This window comes from Oncorhynchus nerka, linkage group LG2, assembly GCF_034236695.1.
Source record: "Oncorhynchus nerka isolate Pitt River linkage group LG2, Oner_Uvic_2.0, whole genome shotgun sequence".
NCBI lineage: Eukaryota > Metazoa > Chordata > Actinopteri > Salmoniformes > Salmonidae > Oncorhynchus > Oncorhynchus nerka.
Genome location: NC_088397.1, coordinates 17,500,340 through 17,520,293, shown reverse-complemented (window position 1 = coordinate 17,520,293; position 19,954 = coordinate 17,500,340). Strand labels below are relative to the sequence as shown.

Sequence of the window (19,954 nt, the reverse complement as noted above, 5' to 3'; positions counted from 1 at the left end):
GGAGAGAGAGGGAGCAAGGGAGAGAGAGGGAGCGAGGGAGGGAGAGAGAGGGAAAGAGGGAGAGAGAGGGAGCGAGGGAGAGACAGGGAGCGAGGGAGAGAGAGGGAGCAAGGGAGAGAGAGGGAGCGAGGGAGAGAGAGGGAGCGAGGGAGAGAGAGGGAGCAAGGGAGAGAGAGGGAGCGAGGGAGAGAGAGGGAGCGAGGGAAAGAGAGGGAGCAAGGGAGAGACAGGGAGCGAGGGAGATAGAGGGAAAGAGAGGGAGCAAGGGAAAGAGAGGTAGCGAGGGAAAGAGAGGGAGCAAGGGAAAGAGAGGGAGCAAGGGAGAGAGAGGGAGCAAGGGAGAGCGAGGGAGAGAGAGGGAGCAAGGGAGAGAAAGGGAGCGAGGGAGAGAGAGGGAGCTTAACTCCTGACAAGAAAAAAAGAGTGTCGGTGCACTAGAGCCACTCTCCTTGAGTCTAAGTAGAGCCAGTTTGGATAGTGGTGACATTAGAGCCTCCATAGGTCAGATCTCTCTCTCTCTACTCTTCGGTGGGTGTAAGCAGAGCCCCAGACCCCCTTCAAAGGGCCGTAGCGATGGCGGCTAAGTCTAGATGATCCAGGTGGACTTACACCAGGGGCTCCAGTGGACAAGAGGGCAGGCAGAGAGAGGACACTTTAATTTGTTCCAGATGAAATATTTGGCTTCTCAGATCTTGTTACCTTAACTGGACTTTGCGAGGATGTGAAAAAAATGGATTGCATATTTTTCTGGGAGGTGACGAGGTAAGTTCATTATCAGGGGTTCATAATTGGGTTAAAGGCATGTTGTCCCTTCACTGGCATGATATTTATTGAGGGATTTGGGGCAACTTTATGATGATAAGTTAATTGGTTACCTTCTGTGTTTTATTTGCGTCTCCATAAGTGGACTTCATCGTTGCAGCTGCATGTTCATTTCGTTTGTGGCAGTAACTTACTGTATATCTATGTAACCACAGACTCCAGATCAAATTGCAATGCTGAGAGGTACCTCTGACCAACCAAGGAATAGAAGTACCAATGAATGATTCCATAAGGATTGTTCCATACACACAGTAACTGCAACCCATATCTAAAAGGCTGTCACTTGTTGAACATGAAGTGATCAGAACTATGAGCACCAACCCAAAGAAAATGGCGGAAGGCGGCACACACCTCAGTCCTGGTATCCCCTCCAAACGGGCCAAAGTTTCCCAGGACCAGGTAGTTCCGGACACAGGGGACCCAGGTCGAACCCCGCCGGTGTTCCTGCGCAAGCTCCGCAAGGCTGCAGTGGGGACAGGGTGTGATATCCGCCTGAGGGTGTCTGTGGGGGGTCAACCTGCCCCCTCTCTGTTTTGGTACCGTAACAATGATCTCCTGGCCCCGCCTGGGGAGAAAGATGTTGGGGGTCTGTGGATCAGGGATTGCAAGGCCAGTGACGCTGGTCTCTATACCTGCGTGGCCAGCAACTGCCTGGGGGAGGCTCAGAGCAGCGCCCTGCTTGCCGTTATGGACCTGGGAGAAGGTAACGTTGGGGAAACATTGGGACAACAGTATGATTCATCTGTGTTTGCTGAGTATTGAAACATGGGGACAACCCTCACAAAACATTGTGTAAGTCTATAAGGGAAGCATGCAGGGGAACATCTGTTATCCATCTACTTTTTAAAAGGTGCTCGGTAAGCAAAGGACCAATCTTTACAAAAGCCAACAACAATGTACCCAACAGGTTTGCAGGTGGTATATTGATTTAATTCCATCTCAAATAGCTGTCCATTCCACTCTAGAAAACCTTTCAAAAGTACTTCAACCCTTTCAAAAGACTTCTACTATAGAAGCCGTCAGCTAGCAACACTTGTCTTGAGAGGGGTGAGGTTAAATTTGGCTCCTCAGTCTAAATTGAGGCATATCGGTTTAGGGTGGGGCTGGTGTGACCCCCCCATGTCATCTGTCGCTGTGATCTTTTAGCAGTTGAACCCTTCACCTTCTGACCCTCTGGTTGGATGATTGTTGTTTTGCAGTTTGGAGCAAACTGAAGTGATATGGCGGCCATTTTGTCCAGGGTGTAACTGAGAGATGGAGAGATGGAGAGAGAGAGAGATTACTCCATTTGAATGACTGTAAATAGATGTTTGTGTATTTATTTGTGTGTTTACAGTATCACATTTGGGCCTGCAGAGCTGTCCCTTTAATACATCTAATAAAGGAATCAGACAAATGCTATGTGGCTCACCAGTCAGTAAAGGCCATGTCATTAGTCTGGACCACATCACATGAGAGAATGAACAGATGTAACCGGAGCTCCCCACGTAGTGTCCCACAACCCAATGCCATCCAACACGTTGTCTGTCTGTGTCCCAAATTGCACTCTACTCCCTATATAGTGGCAGTGGAGGCTGCTGAGAGACAACGGCTCATAATAATTGCTGGAACAGAGTAAATTGTATTTGATACCATTCCACCTATTCCGCTCCAGACATTACCACGAGCCCGTCCTCCCCAATTAAGGACATAGGAATCCATTTTGGGACGCAGGACAGAATCTTACGGTGAGAACGCTATTAAAGGGAAGACGGTACGACGAAGGACACTTCTTGAAGCATTGCCCTGATCCCCTTGTTTCATAAGATACTAGCTATAATTAGAATGCTTTGGAGGGCTCCTTTGCTGAGGGGGGAGTTCTGACGGCATGAATTCACCGTAACCGACTGAGAGAGATGGATCGGCCTTTTTGAAAGGCTAGACGAGGAACTCTAACTCACTCCCCTCTCATCTCATCTTCTTTATACTCCCCTTCAGCTCTCACTCCCCCCCCCCTCTATTAATCTATTTCCTTGCCCTTTTATCAGTTCTCATTCTTCCCACCTCTCTCTTGATCTCCCTCTTCCTCTGAAATCGCACCTTCCTTTCCTCTACCCTCTCTCCCTTTCCTGGGGACATTTTTGGCCTTCGCCAGACAATCTCTGCTTATCACTTTCTGCCCCCAAACCCCCCATACCTTCTCCCCTCTCTCCTCAGCCTCTCTCCTCTCCCTCAGCCATCTCCCCCTCTCTCCTCAGCCCTCTCCCCTCTCTCCTCCCCCATCACACCCTCTTGTTTTCTCCTCACCTTCTCCCCCTCTCTGTTCCCATATTGGTCTTATTCTTGGGTCTCTGCCTAGAACCTTCTCCCCCTCTCTCTTCTCATGTCTTGTTTTCTCCTCTCCTCCTGGTGGGTCTCTTTGACATCTGTCCTCCTTGGTCTCTATGAACCTTCTATCCTCCTGGTGGGTCTCTGTGTCACTCTCTCTCCTGGTGGGTCTCTGTGTCTCTGTCCTCCTGGTGGGTCTCTGTGTCTCTCTCCTGGTGGGTCTCTATGTCTCTCTCTCTCCTGGTGGGTCTCTGTCTCTCTCTCTCCTGGTGGGTCTTTGTGTCTCTCCCCTCCTGGTGGGTCTCTATGTCTCGCTCTCTCCTCCTGATGGGTCTCTGTCTCTCTCTCTCTCTCCTTGTGGGTCTCTGTGTCTCCTCCTGGTGGGTCTCTATGTCTATCTCTCCTCCTGGTGGGTCTCTGTGTCTATCTCTCCTCCTGGTGGGTCTCTGTGTCTATCTCTCCTCCTGGTGGGTCTCTGTCTCTCTCCTCCTGGTGATATTCAATCTGCATGTGACCATCTATTTCTCACCATGACCATGCACCATGACCAATAAGCCTCTTCTCAGACACTCTATCTCCCCTTTCTCTGCCCTTCTTTTCACCTCTCTCTCTCTCTCCCTCTCACCCCCTCTCTCTCTCTCTCTCTCTTCTCTCTCCCTCTTTCCCTGCCCCCAGACCCTGTGTGGTTCTCTCCCTCCTCCCTTCCCTCTATCCCCTCCTCTCTTATTTGTGGCATGGTATGTGCCAGGGGGTTCGTGTTCCAGAGATGTGTGGATGCCATCGGGCTCTCCTATTGCACCAGTACACATCACAAGTAATTATAGCAACACCACAGTGCCTCAGTGGGGCTGAGACTATGGAGAGTCACACTCAATCACAGTCATTATGATGAAAAAGAGGGAGGAGGGTTGAGGGAGTGGGAGATATAGATGTATAAAAGGATAGAGGAAATGTGTGTGTGTTTTTCTGGTAATAGATGCATGTAGAAAAGACTGGATGCATCACATGTAGGTCTTTTTTGAGGCTGGCCCTTTAAGAGTCAAAAAGCACCATATGTCAGTAATGACCACAACAAGCCTGTGACTGTAATACTTTTTCACACATCATATTTGGCTTAGTAGTGTTTACGCATTGACCACTGAATCACTTCAATGACTTGACATGAGGTCAGTCTGTAAACGTAACCCCTCACACATTCAATGATTTTACAACTCTTATAATCTTGGTTACCCAGAAGTAAAATCTGCTTGCGAAAATCTGTAATTTGCTGTTTTACTTCTGGGGGGGAATGCTGTTAACAATTATGGTTACCTTTGCGCAACGGAAGGAAGTGAAGTCTCCTCCCTCGCCAACGGAAACTCTCAGCCAAGACCCCTTCCTTCCGCTAATTTCACCAGTGTTTATCATGGGCAAATTTTGTTTTCATTAATTTTTACGATACAGACAATTTTGACTTTGTGGCTGTGGAATCTAGTGGAAACTGTATATCATCCACATACAGGCTTGAAAATCACTGCACCGGCTTAAATTAAGCACCCCTTCTCCCCATACTGATTGGTCCAAAAATCAACAACAAAAGACCAAACCAGAAACTATTGTTGCCTGTAATCACATAATTATACGTGAGCCTTGACAGATCCTCAACGTTTCATCTGTCCACGAGAATCTGTCAGTTTCATACGTCCACGATAGATGTTTAATGATGTAAACCACCCCAATGGTTACATCATGTTTCTCTGAGCGCTATCCAAGTAACTGGTATTTTAGCTGACATGGTATTTAGACTACATGAAACATCCATAAAGGTGTTATGAATGCCTTATATAATCCCCCTTCAAGTTGCCAAACATGTTCTTAGACTGGCCTCTCAAACCTCTGCCATTTTGTCATTCTGGGAAGGAAACCAGAATGCAACGGTACATGGATACTCCCATGCTTGGGAGGACTTGAACGTGATCCTCCCACGCCTCTGGCCCATATTCCACAACTACAGTTTGTTATGCCAAATATTGTGACTGTCCTCTCCAGTGTCCTTGTGGATCTAGGGAGTTTCAGTGTGGCTAGCTATGCTATGACCCCGTGACTAGTTGACAGGGTGGATTCCCACCCTCAGAATATATTTACTGTGCAGTTATAGACCCATGTCTTAGACTCACACTGTCGGTGGGTATAAATGCACTCCAGAATTTGGTCTACGTGTCTAACATTTGATATCCTCAAGCAGGAGATCAATTTAGTAACGTCAGACATAGTGGTGAACAATCCCCTTCTGATGTAGAATGCAATGTAGTCCACCACCACACTCTGTACATGTGTTTTCAGCCTGTCAAATTGATTCTGCTTTTGGTCCGTCATTCAAAAATTCACCTCTATTTTTTATAGTTACTTAAAGATCGAATCGGCTTTAGGGGAAACAGAGACAATGTTCTCCCTCAGAGCCAGTGGTGGAAAAGTACCCAAATTGTCATATTTGAGTAAAAGTAAAGATATCTTAATATTAATAGAATATGACTCAAGTAAAAGTAAAAGTGACCCAGTAAAATACTACTTCAGTAAAATTCTAAGAGTATTTGGTTTTAAATATACTTAAGTATCAAAAGTAAATGTAATTGCTAAAATATACTTAAGTATCACAAGTAAAAGTAAAAGTATACATAATTTAAAATTCCTTTCTTGATTTTTTAACTTGTGGATAGCCAGGGGCACACTCCAACACTCAGACACCATTTACAAACTAAGCTTTTGTTTTTAGTGAGTCCTCCAGATCAGAGGCAGTAGGAATGACTAGGGATGTTTTCTTGATAAGTGTGTGAATTTGACAATTTTCCAGTCCTGCTAAGCACTGTAAATGACACGAGTACTTGTATGGAGTAAAAAGTACATTATTTTCTTTAGGAATGTAGTGGAGTAAAAGTAAATATAGGAAAGTACACATACCCTAAAAAACGATTTACGCAGTACCTTAAAGTATTTTTACTTAAGTACTTTACCCCACTGCCCAGAGCCTTTGTTATGGTTATTGTTTTGATGACTGAACAGAGGTGGAGGCATGTTCAGCAGCATGGAAAAACAACGACAATGCATATTCTTCTGTTCCATCACAAGTGTGATGATGTCAGAGGGGAAAATACAGTGTTTGCTGTTACTTGTATATTGTTGAAATATTTCAAGCAGATGTTAGCCTTGAAAACACGACCCTGGGCAACACAGCGACTAGGGTCTGGTTTCAATGATTGACTGTTTAGGCAAAGAGGAACTACCTCACTGCCTACATCAATACTTTATCAGCTTGAATAAAATACAAAATAGTAACTAGCAATACGGAGATCACCTTCAACCTTCACTAAAACCACTGCAACGGTTTTGCATGCAAACTTTGGTTTTGAGTTGCGTTGTTCTGGCATGTCTGGCTTGTGATTTGAGTCCCCAGATTTGTTTTCTTTATCGACGTAGGCAGTGATGTTCTTCCTCTACGACAAAAGAGTCCATCATTGAAACCTAGTCACTGTGTTGCCTAAGGACGGGTTTTCAAGACTCAACAGACGTAGCAGTTTCACCATTAAGTATTTCAGCTTTGAAGCAGCTTGTTGAAGTTATTCATGGCTGACAACGATATCTTTGCCATGTTCATTGACTGTCAAAACAGACAGAAATGTAAACAACTCCCACTCAATAAGTTGTGTTCAAACGTTCTCTGTTCTTTAACGAGTTCAGATTCTGTTTCAGTGCATCACAGGAAGCCTTCTTCAGTCTGTCACTAGTAGGGGGTTTCTCAGTCCAAGCAGAGAGTCAGACAGGACAGTAAAGGTCGTTTCAGCCCTGTCTGTAATCTCCTTATTACAGGAGGGCACGTCCACTGTAAGGGTACAGAGCAGGGGTAACAGGGGTGTACAATAGCCCACTCGAAATAGACCACCGGGCTTGGTGTTGTTGTGTTGGAGTAAGGGGGAATGGGGGAGAGAGAGAGAGAGGGCCTGAGCGAGGCAGTGGGAACCATCAGGCGCATTGAGGCAGCCATCTTAAAGAATATGTCCTCACCCTGGCCATGAAGTAGACAGGACATCTAGGAGTCTGGGAGGAGAAGCCATTTTAAGGATCTCATATTCACCCTTGCCTCCATGGGATTGGGATACACATTCCAACTAAGGAGAAGTGGCCATTTTGAAATAAGTCATCCTTACCTCACTAAGGTCAGGATTTGAGGGTAAAACCAGGAAGAACTGTCAAGTATAGAGGAACGGGCTTAGATTGGGATTTGATGGTGATTTGAGAGTTCGACAAGAAGACGGACGTTTGATTAACGAGGATTACACATCTGAGAGGCCCAATGTTAAATGAATAAGAGAGTGAGAGAGATATCAACTGGAGCCATGCTAAAGAAGGAGTATCTGGAAGCTCGGAAGGCTTTGAGAAGTGTGAGCGACGGTGTGACCGGCCCCAGGAGAAAGAAACCCAAAGGTGAGTGTTAGAAGTCTTTCTAACCAACCACACGGAAGAGGTGGGAAGTGTCTGGGCTCTTGAGTAGGTTCGTTCTTACTGTTCAGCGATCTATTATCGTATGACAATCTGATGTTGTTGTGCTTACTGGGACGAAGTCTGAAGTAAAGAAGGACGGGACCATGATGAGGTCACAACAGACACAGAAGACCTCATCAGACTCATATTGTCTACTGTTCATTCTCTTCCATTACCTCCTTATAGAATATTGAATTGTACAACGCCATTGACTTATTCTTCCAGTTCTTGTTGGGGACCAGGATGTTTCAAACCTAACAGGTGTTGGCTGGCTGACAGGCCTCCAGTGCAAACCAATAATACTCACCTAATGAGCAGGCTATTCACAGCATCCCCCAATGATGATAACTAGACACGCACTACCTCTGAGGATAGTCTCTTCTTCAAGGCTCTCAACTATTAACAGATGCTGAGAAAAATGACTGGGCATTGCATCTATAAAATGACTGTACTATGTACAGCAAATACTAGGGAGTACATTGTTTCAAAGGATAATATTGAATACTTCAAAGACTCTGTGGGAGCAGTTGTAAATACATTATCTCCCACCAGTGAGCCCCCCCCCCACACAGTTGTCTGTATGTCTGTCAGCCCGACTGCCTGTCTGTCTGGTCACATGGTAGATACAGTACCTCCTAATTTTAGTCCATACTGTAGGCATAGAGTATCTCATAGTATCTCTCTCAGTCTCTCTCTGCCCCCTCTCTCTTTCTCTCCTTCTCTCAGTCTGTCTCTGCCCCCCTCTCTCTCTTTCTCTCCTTCTCTCAGTCTGTCTCTGCCCCCCTCTCTCTTTCTCTCCTTCTCTCAGTCTGTCTCTGCCCCCTCTCTCTTTCTCTCCTTCTCTCAGTCTGTCTCTGCCCCCCTCTCTCTCTTTCTCTCCTTCTCTCAGTCTGTCTCTGCCCCCCCTCTCTTTCTCTCCTTCTCTGTCTGTCTCTGCCCCCTCTCTCTTTCTCTCCTTCTCTCAGTCTGTCTCTGCCCCCCTCTCTCTTTCTCTCCTTCTCTCAGTCTGTCTCTGCCCCCCCTCTCTCTTTCTCTCCTTCTCTCAGTCTGTCTCTGCCCCCCTCTCTCTTTCTCTCCTCTCAGTCTGTCTCTGCCCCCCCCTCTCTCTTTCTCTCCTTGTCTCAGTCGGTCTCTGCCCCCCTCTCTTTCTCTCCTTCTCTCAGTCTGTCTCTGCCCCCTCTCTTTCTCTCCTTCTCTCAGTCTGTCTCTGCCCCCTCTCTCTCCCCTCTTTGTCACCCCAGTCCACTATCCAGTCCTGTGACTAACACAGACCAGACCTAGAGAATGAGATAAACTAGCAAGAGGCATCTGTGTGATGTGAAATCCCATTACATTCCCAGAATGCATCCCAGTGCATGGTCACGGACCACAATGTATCGCCATATTCAGTGATGTAAAGTACTTCAGTAAAATTACTTTAAAGTACTACTTAAGTCGTTTTTGTTCACTACATTAGTAAAGAAAATATCAATAGTACCATAATACCATATTGTACTCCATACATTTCCCCTGACAACTAAAAGTACTTGTTACATTTTGAATGCTTAGCAGGACAGGAGCATTTTGAAATTCAAGAGAACACGTGGTCATCCCTACTACCTCTGGTCTGGTGGACTCACTAAACACAACAGCATCTTTTGTTAATAAAGTCTGAGTGTTGCAGTGTGCCTCTGGCTATCCGTAATTTTAAAAACAAGAAAATGGAGCCGTCTGCTTTGCTTAATATAAGGAATTTGAAATGATTTATACTTTTACATCTACTTCTAAATTTTAGCAATTAAATTGACTTTTGATACATTTTTAAAACTAAATACTTTTAGACTTTTACTCAAGTAGTATTTTGCTGGGTAACTTTCACTTTTACTTGAGTAACTTTCTATTAAGGTATCTATACTTTAACTCAAGTATGACAATTGGGTACTTTTTCCACCACTGGCCATTTTAAGGGAACTGACCTATTTTGTCAGGTGAGGAAAGATGATCCTAGATCTGTACCAAGGGGAAATTTCACCCCGGATCATGAGGTGAGGTGCCTCCGTGTTTGGCGTCCTGTTTATGTTCCTTCTCTCTAGTTAGGCGTCAGTCCCATGGTCTGAGGCCTGGAGGGGGCCAGGATTAGGTGATAGGATCAGGTTTCTGTGTGGTCGTCAGCAGTCAGTACAGACATGCCCACTGTGTCTGTCACCTGGGCCTGGACCTCTACACCACCCTGTATCTCCACAGGGTCTGACTCTGAGCTACGTTTACAACAAAGGAATGGCTTCTGTTCTATGACGGTAGTAGAATGTATAAACCCACTGGGCAAAAACTGGTTGAATCAACGTTGTTTCCACGTCATTTCAACCCTAAAATGAAACGTGGTGATGTTGAATCAATGTGGAAAACTGATTGGATTTGCAAAAAGTCATCAACCTAAAGGAATTTCCTCTTTTTTCCGCCAAACCAATGTTGAATTCATGTTAGCTGACAACTTAACCAAATGTAAATGGAAAGACGTTGAACTGACGTCTGTGCCCGGTAGGAAGTTTCCTCTAACTAGACAGGGAAACCGGAAACGAACATGTAGACCCGGGGAAACCTCAGAGCGAGAGGAATGATTACCTTGTCTTCCCTAGCAAATGTCTAGATATGGGTTGTGACTAACAGGTTTTGGAGAAGGCTCTGGGTTCCTCTGTTGGGATTGACTGTGTCCTGTAGTTGGACCTGTGGCGCGAAGTGACTCGTATAAAAAAGCAACTCGATTAAGATGCGCCCACAGCGGGGTCTGTTTACTACCTCACGGAGCTAATGCCAGATAAATGCCTCTGATAGAGTTGTGGGCCTGCAGAGAGTTCATCAGAGCTGCGCCACTGAAACCCCCCTCTGTCACAAAATCAATGGGCTTCCGTGAAGTCTGCTCTGTTTCTCATTGCTGTAAACTCATTCAAGTAGAGTAAATGGTATGCTGGCTACTGTGTTGTATCAGCTAATTGATATCTGCATGGAAGTCATGTTGTTTTCATTCATTTTCATGTAACTGATGATGGGGAAGAAAGAGGGGAGAGGAAGCTTCTTTAGACTATAAAAGATACGCCCATTGTGTTACTATGGTGACTTACTGTGATATAGTAACTGAATCCCCCTTAGGTCATGTGTCTGACAACGTATTGTAGCTTTGACACCTGCTTCTTGGATTTTCATTGGACTGCTGTAATAGAAGGCAGTGTTATGATTGGTCCAGGGACATATTGATCCCCGTCGAGTGAATTGTGACTATCGTGGTGTATCCTGTATCTCACAGAGACCCTTGGTATTGATTACTCACTGCCAGAGAAAATCCCTTCTTTCTGGAGATGCATGGGGCGAGGTGATGGAGCAGGGATGAAGAGGGATGGAGGGAGACGAAGGGAGGCAGAGGGAGGGATGGGGAGAAGGGGAAGGAAGGAAGGAAGGAAGGAAGGAAGGAAGGAAGGAAGGAAGGAAGGAAGGAAGGAAGGAAGGAAGGAAGGAAGGAAGGAAGGAAGGAAGGAAGGAAGGAAGGAGAAGGCTTATAGCTATTGAGGCAGCTTTTGAGTGAAAAGGAACACTGTATTGGCTGTATTTTTTTAATTAGGGTGCATTCACTTACTTAGAAACAGCCAAATGGGTAAATAAACAACATTATTACAATCAATGGAAGCTTTAGCTATACAAAAAGACTAATCTATTGCGACGTCTGGGAATGGTTGGCTTTCTCTGATTTATGGGCATGTGGTAATATCCCCTGGGTATTGACACTGTGTATCACACTTATAAACTGTAGCGTGTCTCACGTAACAACGATGAAAAAGTGGATTTCTCAGCATAGCAGTCAATCGCAGTGTGAAAGATTTGGCCTAAAACTAAAAAAGGCCCATCTAGTTTCTGGATGGCTGGGTCGTTTTTACAATGAGATCTGGGTCCCCATGTTATTATTTTTAGATTCATTTGATGGATGTGGTGGACACAGATGTATCTGAGAGAATGATACATTGTGTGTGTGTGTGTGTGTGTGTGTGTGTGTGTGTGTGTGTGTGTGTGTGTGTGTGTGTGTGTGTGTGTGTGTGTGTGTGTGTGTGTGTGTGTGTGTGTGTGTGTGTGTGTGTGTGTGTGTGTGAGAGAGAGAGAGAGAGAGGATTATATTATGACAGACCAGCTAGATCTACTGTCTCTATCATATTATGAAAGGCGAAAAGAAGGGCGGAGGAAGGGGAGATAGAGTGCCTGAGAAGAGGCTTATTGGTCATGGTGGGAGATAGATGGTCACATGCAGGTTGAATATCACCAGGAGGAGAGAGACAGAGACCCACCAGGAGGAGAGATAGACATAGAGACCCACCAGGAGGAGAGATAGACATAGAGACCCACCAGGAGGAGAGATAGACATAGAGACCCATCAGGAGGAGTGAGTTACAGAGACCCACCAGGAGAGAGAGACACAGATACCCACCAGGAGGAGAGAGACATAGAGACCCACCAGGAGAGAGAGACACAGAGACCCACCAGGAGGAGAGAGACATAGAGACCCATCAGGAGGAGAGATAGACATAGAGACCCAACAGGAGGAGGGATAGACATAGATATCTACCAGGAGGAGAGAGACATAGAGACCCACCAGGAGGAGAGAGACACAGAGACCCACCAGGAGGAGAGATAGACACAGAGAACCACCAGGAGGAGAGAGACACAGAGACCCACCAGGAGAGAGACACAGAGACCCACCAGGAGAGAGAGAGACACAGAGACCCACCAGGAGAGAGAGAGACACAGAGACCCACCAGGAGAGAGAGAGAGTGAGACATAGAGACCCACCAGGAGGAGAGAGACATAGAGACCCACCAGGAGGAGAGAGACATAGAGACCCACCAGGAGGAGAGAGACATAGAGACCCATCAGGAGGGAGAGAGACACAGACATGAGAAGAGAGGGGTAGAAGGTTCTAGGCGGAGACCCAAGAATAAGACCAATATGTCAACAGGAGAGGGGAGAGAGGTGAGAAGAAAACAAGAGGGTGTGATGGGTGAGGAGAGAGGGGGAGACGGCTGAGGAGAGAGGGGGAGACGGCTGAGGAGAGAGGGGGAGAAGTTATGGGGCAGAAAGTGATATGCAGAGATTGTCTGGCGAAGGCCAAAGACGTCCCCAGGAAAGGGAGAGAGGGGAGAGGAGTATGGTGGAAAGGAAGGGCAGCGATTGCAGAGGAAGCGTGTGACAGGCCTGTAATAAGAAGGGAGGATTTGTAGTGTCAGGTGATAGCAGTGGGAGGATGATGTGTTCTCTTCACCTTTCCTCGTTCCCTAATTCCTTTCACCACATCTGTTTGTTTCATGATCTGTTATTTCTAGTTGATGATTATTCCTGTGAGACCCGTAGAACGGGGAGGCGGTGTAGAAAGACATCATCATCTTTTCCCACATCATTTATTGATGGTTAAGACTCCATTTCCCTCACACCCTCTGACCTGCTGACACACAAACTCAGGGTTTCCCAAACTGGGTCCTGGGACCCCCCTGGGTGCACGTTTTGATTATTGCCCTAGCATTACACAGCTGATTCAAATAATCAAAGCTTGATGATTAGTTGGTTATTTTAGTCAGCTGTGTAGTGCTAGGGCAAAAAAACAAAACGTGCACCCAGGGGGGGCCCCAGGACCGAGTTTGGGAAACCCTACACTAACGTAGTGAGAGAGATACACTGTGTATAAAACACCACAAAGACAAACGCACAACCTACTGTTGATGTCAAATGTACAGTGAATGTATCCATGGTGTTTGTTGTTCCTATTGATTTGTGTATCTGTCAGAGAATATGGCGTGCACAGCTTGTATGTTGCACCAGCTAGCCATCAAGCTAATCTATCCATGCCATTTGTAGTGTTGGGGACAGAGCTGAAGCAGAGCGAGAGAAATGGAGAGGGGCAATTCTGCTCTGTTCACTGGTGCAAATAACTGATTGCTATTTAGCGTGAAGTCAGATTTAGTAGAACGTCACAGACATGGACCATGAATGTATAATTGATGCCCTGGGGGTGGGGAGGCTGTTTTCTGAAGGCTGCATTCTTCCTCTCCTCTGTGAAGATACTGGAGCTGAAGAGAATCAAGCAGAGGAGGAGAGGAGAGAGGGATCCTGAAAAAAGAGGCAGTTTGGATTAAGGATTTGGATTTTGGGGAGGGTGGGGTTGGAAGAGGGGCACACTTCAACTGTGGGTTTATGATGTCAACAGAACGGAGGGAACTCTGTCTGATTCTATTTCCCACTTTCTATTCTCCCTCCATCTCTATTGGTCTGTCTTTCTCTCTACCCTCTCCTCTCTCTCCTGCTCCCTCTGTGCTTCCCCTCTGCTCTCTCTTTGTCTGCTCTCTCTCTCTCTTTCTCATTCTTGGCGGCTATCTCTCCTCTCCTCTCATTCCTCCTGCTGCTGTTGCTGTGTCAGAGAGAGGAGACAGAGAGGATGCTTTAGAGGAGCAGGTAGTTTTCCTTCCTCCGGATCACACCTCTCCACTGTTGTCCTCACGGGTTGGGGTCTCAATCTGTTCCTCTCTGCCTGGCTACTGTTGCTCCGAGGAGGGGCTTGGTTGAAGGAGGGAGGGATGGGCTGGAGGGGATGGAGACCGGCTCGGCTTGTGTCAGCGTTCGGCTGAACATTTTCTCCTCCGGCAGCAGTCAGAGTCTGCTACGTCAGAGTGATGCTGCTCACCTTGGCGGATAAACACTCTCACTCTCACACAAAGACACCTGGATATTGTGGATTGTAATCCCCTAACGTTCCTCCTCTCATCCAGACCAGAGGATTATAAACACCCACGCGTGTGAAGAGAGCTTCATCTATTTACATGGTTTGTGTGAGAATTATTGTGGTTGACCCACACTCCATTTGGGTAGGATCACAGCAGTGATGTTTTGCTGAGCAAGTGCCACAGGTAATCTGCAACCCAGAGAGGAGGGCATCGAGAGAGAGAAAGAGAGATACAGAGGCACTACTTCTAGACATGAAGAAAATCTGGTCCAAGAAGAGGTTCCAGGTGAGTCTCTACCTTTCAGACACAAAGTTGCTTTGTTACACTTAGTGCATGCTCTTTTCTAAGCCGAACTACAGAGCTATAATGGCTTTGTGATAGATTACTAGAACCAAGAGGAAAAGGATACATACTTTGTTGCCCACCCTTTAACCATTTTACCAGTAAACACAGATCATTGTTGCTGTAGGTTAATAAATCCAGGTCTGTACAGTAGGTCTTATAGCTCTCTGTGTGGAATGTCCTCAGTGTCCTCTGGGTTCTTGTGGCCTCTGTGGCACAGAGGGTATGGCTTTACAGTTCCATATGACACGGTAACAAAGAATGCCACCCTGAGGGTCAATGTCCCATTCTGTTGGCTGGTGGGAAGATGCCTTTGGGAGCTGGGTGGAAAATCAGGTCAAATTTTTTTATTCTCCATTTATATTATAAATGTTCCATTTGTAAGACATTTTATTCTAATTAGCATATGTGTACCCTACAACATGTATCCTGGTCTGATATTTTGGATTTGACATTTGGGTTTATCCCCAATGTGATCTGTGGAGAATAGAGAAGTGTGTCACTGGGCCACAGTGCAGACAACTGATATGTAGCACCAGATGACCAAGTACAATTATGTGGTACAGTATGTGCGACACAGTCGATATTCAGAAATAACCATATAAATGTGAAATATCCAAAATATCCAAACTCTGGCATAAACAGTATAGAGCTTTGAGGAAACTATGGTGCCCAGTGATTACCTAGCCTTGCCAAGCCAGAAACCTTTACTGTGCAGAAATGCAGTTTGTGCCTGGTTCTGCCTGTTCTGTGTGTTATATTTTAGTTTTCATGGTTCCCTACAGATGTAGCATCTTAATTTGATCACTATTTTGTTGCTGAGATGCAAACTTGGGGTCTATTCAAGTTTTAAAAAGGCTTCTACAGTTTGTATTTCCCCTTTTGTTTTTAAATGTCCAACTTAGCCCTAATGAAACATGTATCTGCAACCCCTACAAAAAATGTCCATTAATATAATAATATTAACATTATAATTAATATTAATACTTTAATCCACATAATAATTCACATTTCCTGTTGCTGCAGGATTATTTCCCTACTGTATCAAACTGGCTCAAATTAAAATCCTACATCTGTATGTGTTGATATGATTACCCAGAGTTCCCCATAATCAGGAACAGGAGATTGACAATGGACACTTCTAGTTGCTTCGGTTGTTTTTTTGTCTCACTGTGGCCACCAGGCAACACGTCATCAACAGGCTCTGGCTGGCAAATAGCAGTAGGCATGGTACTTAGAGAGCAGAGCAGCCTGATTGATCTAGCAGTTGAATCACTACTTTACTCTGACTTCAGGGTTTTCTGTGTCTCTGTACAGTAATGAGTCATTCCATTGAGCTCTTCAAGGTCCTGATCGATGGTTGGTCATAGGAGTTATAGGAGTCATCAAAGGTTATCGGAGTCATTGGAAGTAATGACTTATCAAGTTATCAGTGTGTAGGGTTTTAGATTAGGTTATAAGGATGTAGGATGCAGGACATTATGGAGTTTGAGATATGAGCTTCTTCTCTTGTTTGGGCCTTTTCTTTTGGATTCTGACAAAAATGTTATCCTCTGATTTCAGTAACTCATTACATTTCATGGCTGTTGTACTTTTTGCTGGTTTGACTCATGCAACCCTCTGTCTCTCTATTATTCCAGAGGACCGGACACTCCACCAAGACGTTTGGAAGGTTCACCCATGGTGTGTTTTCTGTATGAGTTTTTACACAGTTATTACTTAGTAATTGCACAGTTAATAAGAGTAATTACACGGTTGATAATAATTATTGCACAGTTAATAATGGTTATTACACAGTTAATAATGGTTATTACACAGTTAATAATGGTTTTACACAGTTAATGGATATTACACAGTTATTACTTAGTAATTAAACAGTTAATAATGGTTATTACAGTTAATAATGGTTATTACACAATTAATAATGGTTATTACACAGTTATTAATACATAGTTATTACACAGAAACTGAGTTTTACTGTGCGTATTTAGCTTGTTGTTGTATCTGAGAACCACTTAACGCTTTCTGTATTAAAACAGATCCTTGTTAAAAAAAATGATTTAGTGCAGAGATTTCATGCATTTTTCATGTTTTAATTGCTGCTAGGAAAAAGACAGTGGGCTTTTTTATTATTTAGCTGTCAGAAGCCCTCTCCTCCGCCCCCACAAGCAATTTTCTTGTAACCATATTGTTGCCTCTCTGCATAACATCACAGAATGAATCATTTCTGAGGGTCTTAGTTTAGCATTACATCTGGAATCTCAGTCAAACAGAAATGCTCACAGCTCCTTTTCCAAATCATATTTCCACCCAACTGTTAATCTAATCCACGGTGTGTATTGCAGCGAGACATTTTGAACTACAGCCTCTCATATTGCTGAGTCGATATTCCTTGCACAGTGTGTGTCCAGCTATTTAGTCCCATCCACTTGGTACAGATGGGTGAATCCAAATACACAAGGAAATTGACTGTTAAAACTGTATGATCGCTGTTATTGTCTATTTCACATTTACTCCCTTTTCTGTCATTTAGCAGATACTGTTATCCAAAGCAACATGACAGTGAAATGAGGCATAACCCATTTGCTTGCCTCTTCCTCAGCAAGCTCCAGCAGTAGGCTATCTAAGCATATGTGTCAGGGTTGGCAGTTGGGCTGGTGATTTTAGACTCTAATGGGTATGGAGCCGATTGGTCGTGTGGGTGAGAGAGATGGTGGTTTCTATAGTAACTGTGCCCTCCCGTCTGCCCTCTCTTCCTGCCACTATGGAAGCGAAGTTTTCCGCTCCTGCCGAAAGCAAAGCTATGGTAAACCAGTCTTGTTTTCTCTCGCGCTCTCGTTGTCATCTGTCCGTTCTCTCTCTCTCTCTCTCTCTCCCCCCTCTCTCTCTCTCTCTCTCCCCCCCCCTCTCTCTCTCCCCCTCTCCCTCTCTCTCTCTCTCTCTCTCTCTCTCTCTCTCTCTCTCTCTCTCTCCCCCCCTCTCTCTCTCCCCCTTTACCCCCCCTCTCTCTCTCTCTCTCTCTCTCTCTCTCTCTCTCTCTCTCTCTCTCTCTCTCTCTCTCTCCCCTCTCTCTCTCTCTCTCTCTCTCTCTCTCTCTCTCTCTCTCTCTCCCCCTCTCCTTCTTGTTGACATCAATGTACAAGCCAAGATACTGTTGTGAATGAGGTCCTCCCATGTTTGCCTGGACTCATTTCCTCTTCCCTTTCTTTCTTTATCATTTTCCATCTATTTGATTTCTCTGTCTCTTGAATATGTCTATCACTCTATTCCAAACATTTGCACAGGGTTTTGCACCACACACCATTTAGAACATGTGACAGTTTCTTCTCGTGTTTCAGCCATGGTCCTTTTGTCTCTTAATGTGGTTTGTTTTTTCTAACATGTTCCCTAGAAATGTCAGCTTCTTTGTAACATCTCTATTGATCTCATCAAAGGTCGCTGAATTGACTTCTCTCCTTTGAGATGATTTGCACAAGGCCTCCACATAAAGGGCCACAGCTACAGTACATATTGGGTGCTAATATCTATTAAAGAGAGAGAGTGCAAGTCAAAAGTCTGGACACATCAACTCATTCCAGGGTTTTTCTTTATTTTTACTATTTTCTACATTGTAGAATATTTAATCTAAATATATGTCAGTTGTGTTGTGACAAGGTAGGGTGGGTATACAGAAGATAGATCTATTTGGTAAAAGACCAAGTCCATATTTTGGCAAGAAAAACTCAAATAAGCAATAAACGACAGTCCATCATTACTTTAAGACATGAAGGACAGTCAATTTGGAACATTTCAAGAACTTTGCAAGTTTATTAAAGTGCAGTTGCCTAAACCATCAAGTGTTATGATGAAACTGAATCTCATGAGGACCACCACAGGAAAAGAAGACCCAGAGTTACCTCTGCTGCAGAGGATAAGTTCATTACAGTTACCAGCCCCAGAAATGTCAGCACAAGTAAATGCTTCACAGAGTTCAAGTAACAGACACATCTCAACATCAACTGTTCAGAGGAGACTGTGTGAATCAGGACTTCATGGTTGAATTGCTGCAAAGAAACCAATACTAAAGGACACCAATAATAATAAGAAACTTGCTTGGGCCAAGAAACATGAGCAATGGACATTAGAAATCTGTCCATTGGTCCAAAAGTTTTATTTTTGGTTCCAACCGCCATGCCTTTGTGAAACGCAGAGTAGCTGAATGGATGATCTCATCAGACTGGAAGCCAGTCTGGAGAACGTCGTTGTTGGTATTTCAACCAGTCTAGTGGTGTATTTCTAGATTTACATTTGGCTTCACATCACTGTGTCACAGAATTTTCAATCCCAATGAAAATAATGGAACTAATCAATGAACTTTGACCCAACACCTTCAGGTTTGTAAGACCTATTTTGGGTATAATAATAATTGGTCAAAGACCAGCAACCCAAAGATGGTTTGGGTGCAGTTTATTCAGAGAACGCATCCAAAAGTCCATTATACAAAGACATCCATTTCCAGATGAAGCTGGTTGAGAGACTTCAAGAGTGTGCAAACAGTAGGTATACTACTTTGAATAATCACAAATAGTATTTGAGTTTTTTGGTTCTCATTCCACTGTGTATCACACCCAGTTTTGACGGTTCCATTCCTCTGAGATTAGGGGAAAATTAAAAAGAAGAAAACCCTGTCCTCATAAGTTTCTCAAAGTTCCTGCCAGGTCGGTTCAAACACAGTTAAATTGGGCTAAAGGGCACTGTTTCTTAGGCAAAGAGTGTATAATGGTTTACTGACGTTGTCCTCCCAGTCCAACCTAGTTGGACTTATGAATGGAATGGACTTTAATCTATTCCTTATACATGCTCATTACCAGTAACATACTCCCTATAACCCTGATGGTTACGTTTCATAAACTATTTAATCATTATCTTTAAACATATCAATTATTTTATCACACGGTTCAGTGACTCCCCCTTGTATTACCTCTGAAGGAGACCTGCCAAAGCTCAACTCTATTGCCCATTATCCTCTCTGTCGCTAAGTGAAAATGAAGTGTCATTTGTCACTGTGACTCAGACTCAGCTGTTGTTTTATTCCTCTCTCGGTTTCTTCTCACCGTCCTCTTCCTCATCTTCCTCCCCTCAGACTCTGAAACCACAGAGGATGAAGCCACGGAGCCCCAGGTACCCATGGAAACCAAGGAAGGACCTGGCGGGCGGCACCAGGACAAGGCTGGCCGTAGAGTGCCTGCAGGTAATTC

General features: G+C 44.7%; 1 protein-coding gene across 1 annotated transcript in view; it reads left to right on the top strand.

Annotated features, from left to right (window-relative positions):
• Positions 1-256: 256 nt before the first annotated feature.
• LOC115129893 (striated muscle preferentially expressed protein kinase-like) overlaps positions 257-19,954 on the top strand; it is a 61,048-nt gene continuing 41,350 nt past the window's right edge. The window contains 5 exon segments of the mRNA XM_065023890.1: positions 257-762; positions 978-1,525; positions 16,358-16,400; positions 17,489-17,523; positions 19,840-19,947. Coding sequence (XP_064879962.1) covers positions 1,132-1,525; positions 16,358-16,400; positions 17,489-17,523; positions 19,840-19,947 — 580 coding nt within the window. The 5' untranslated portion in view covers positions 257-762; positions 978-1,131.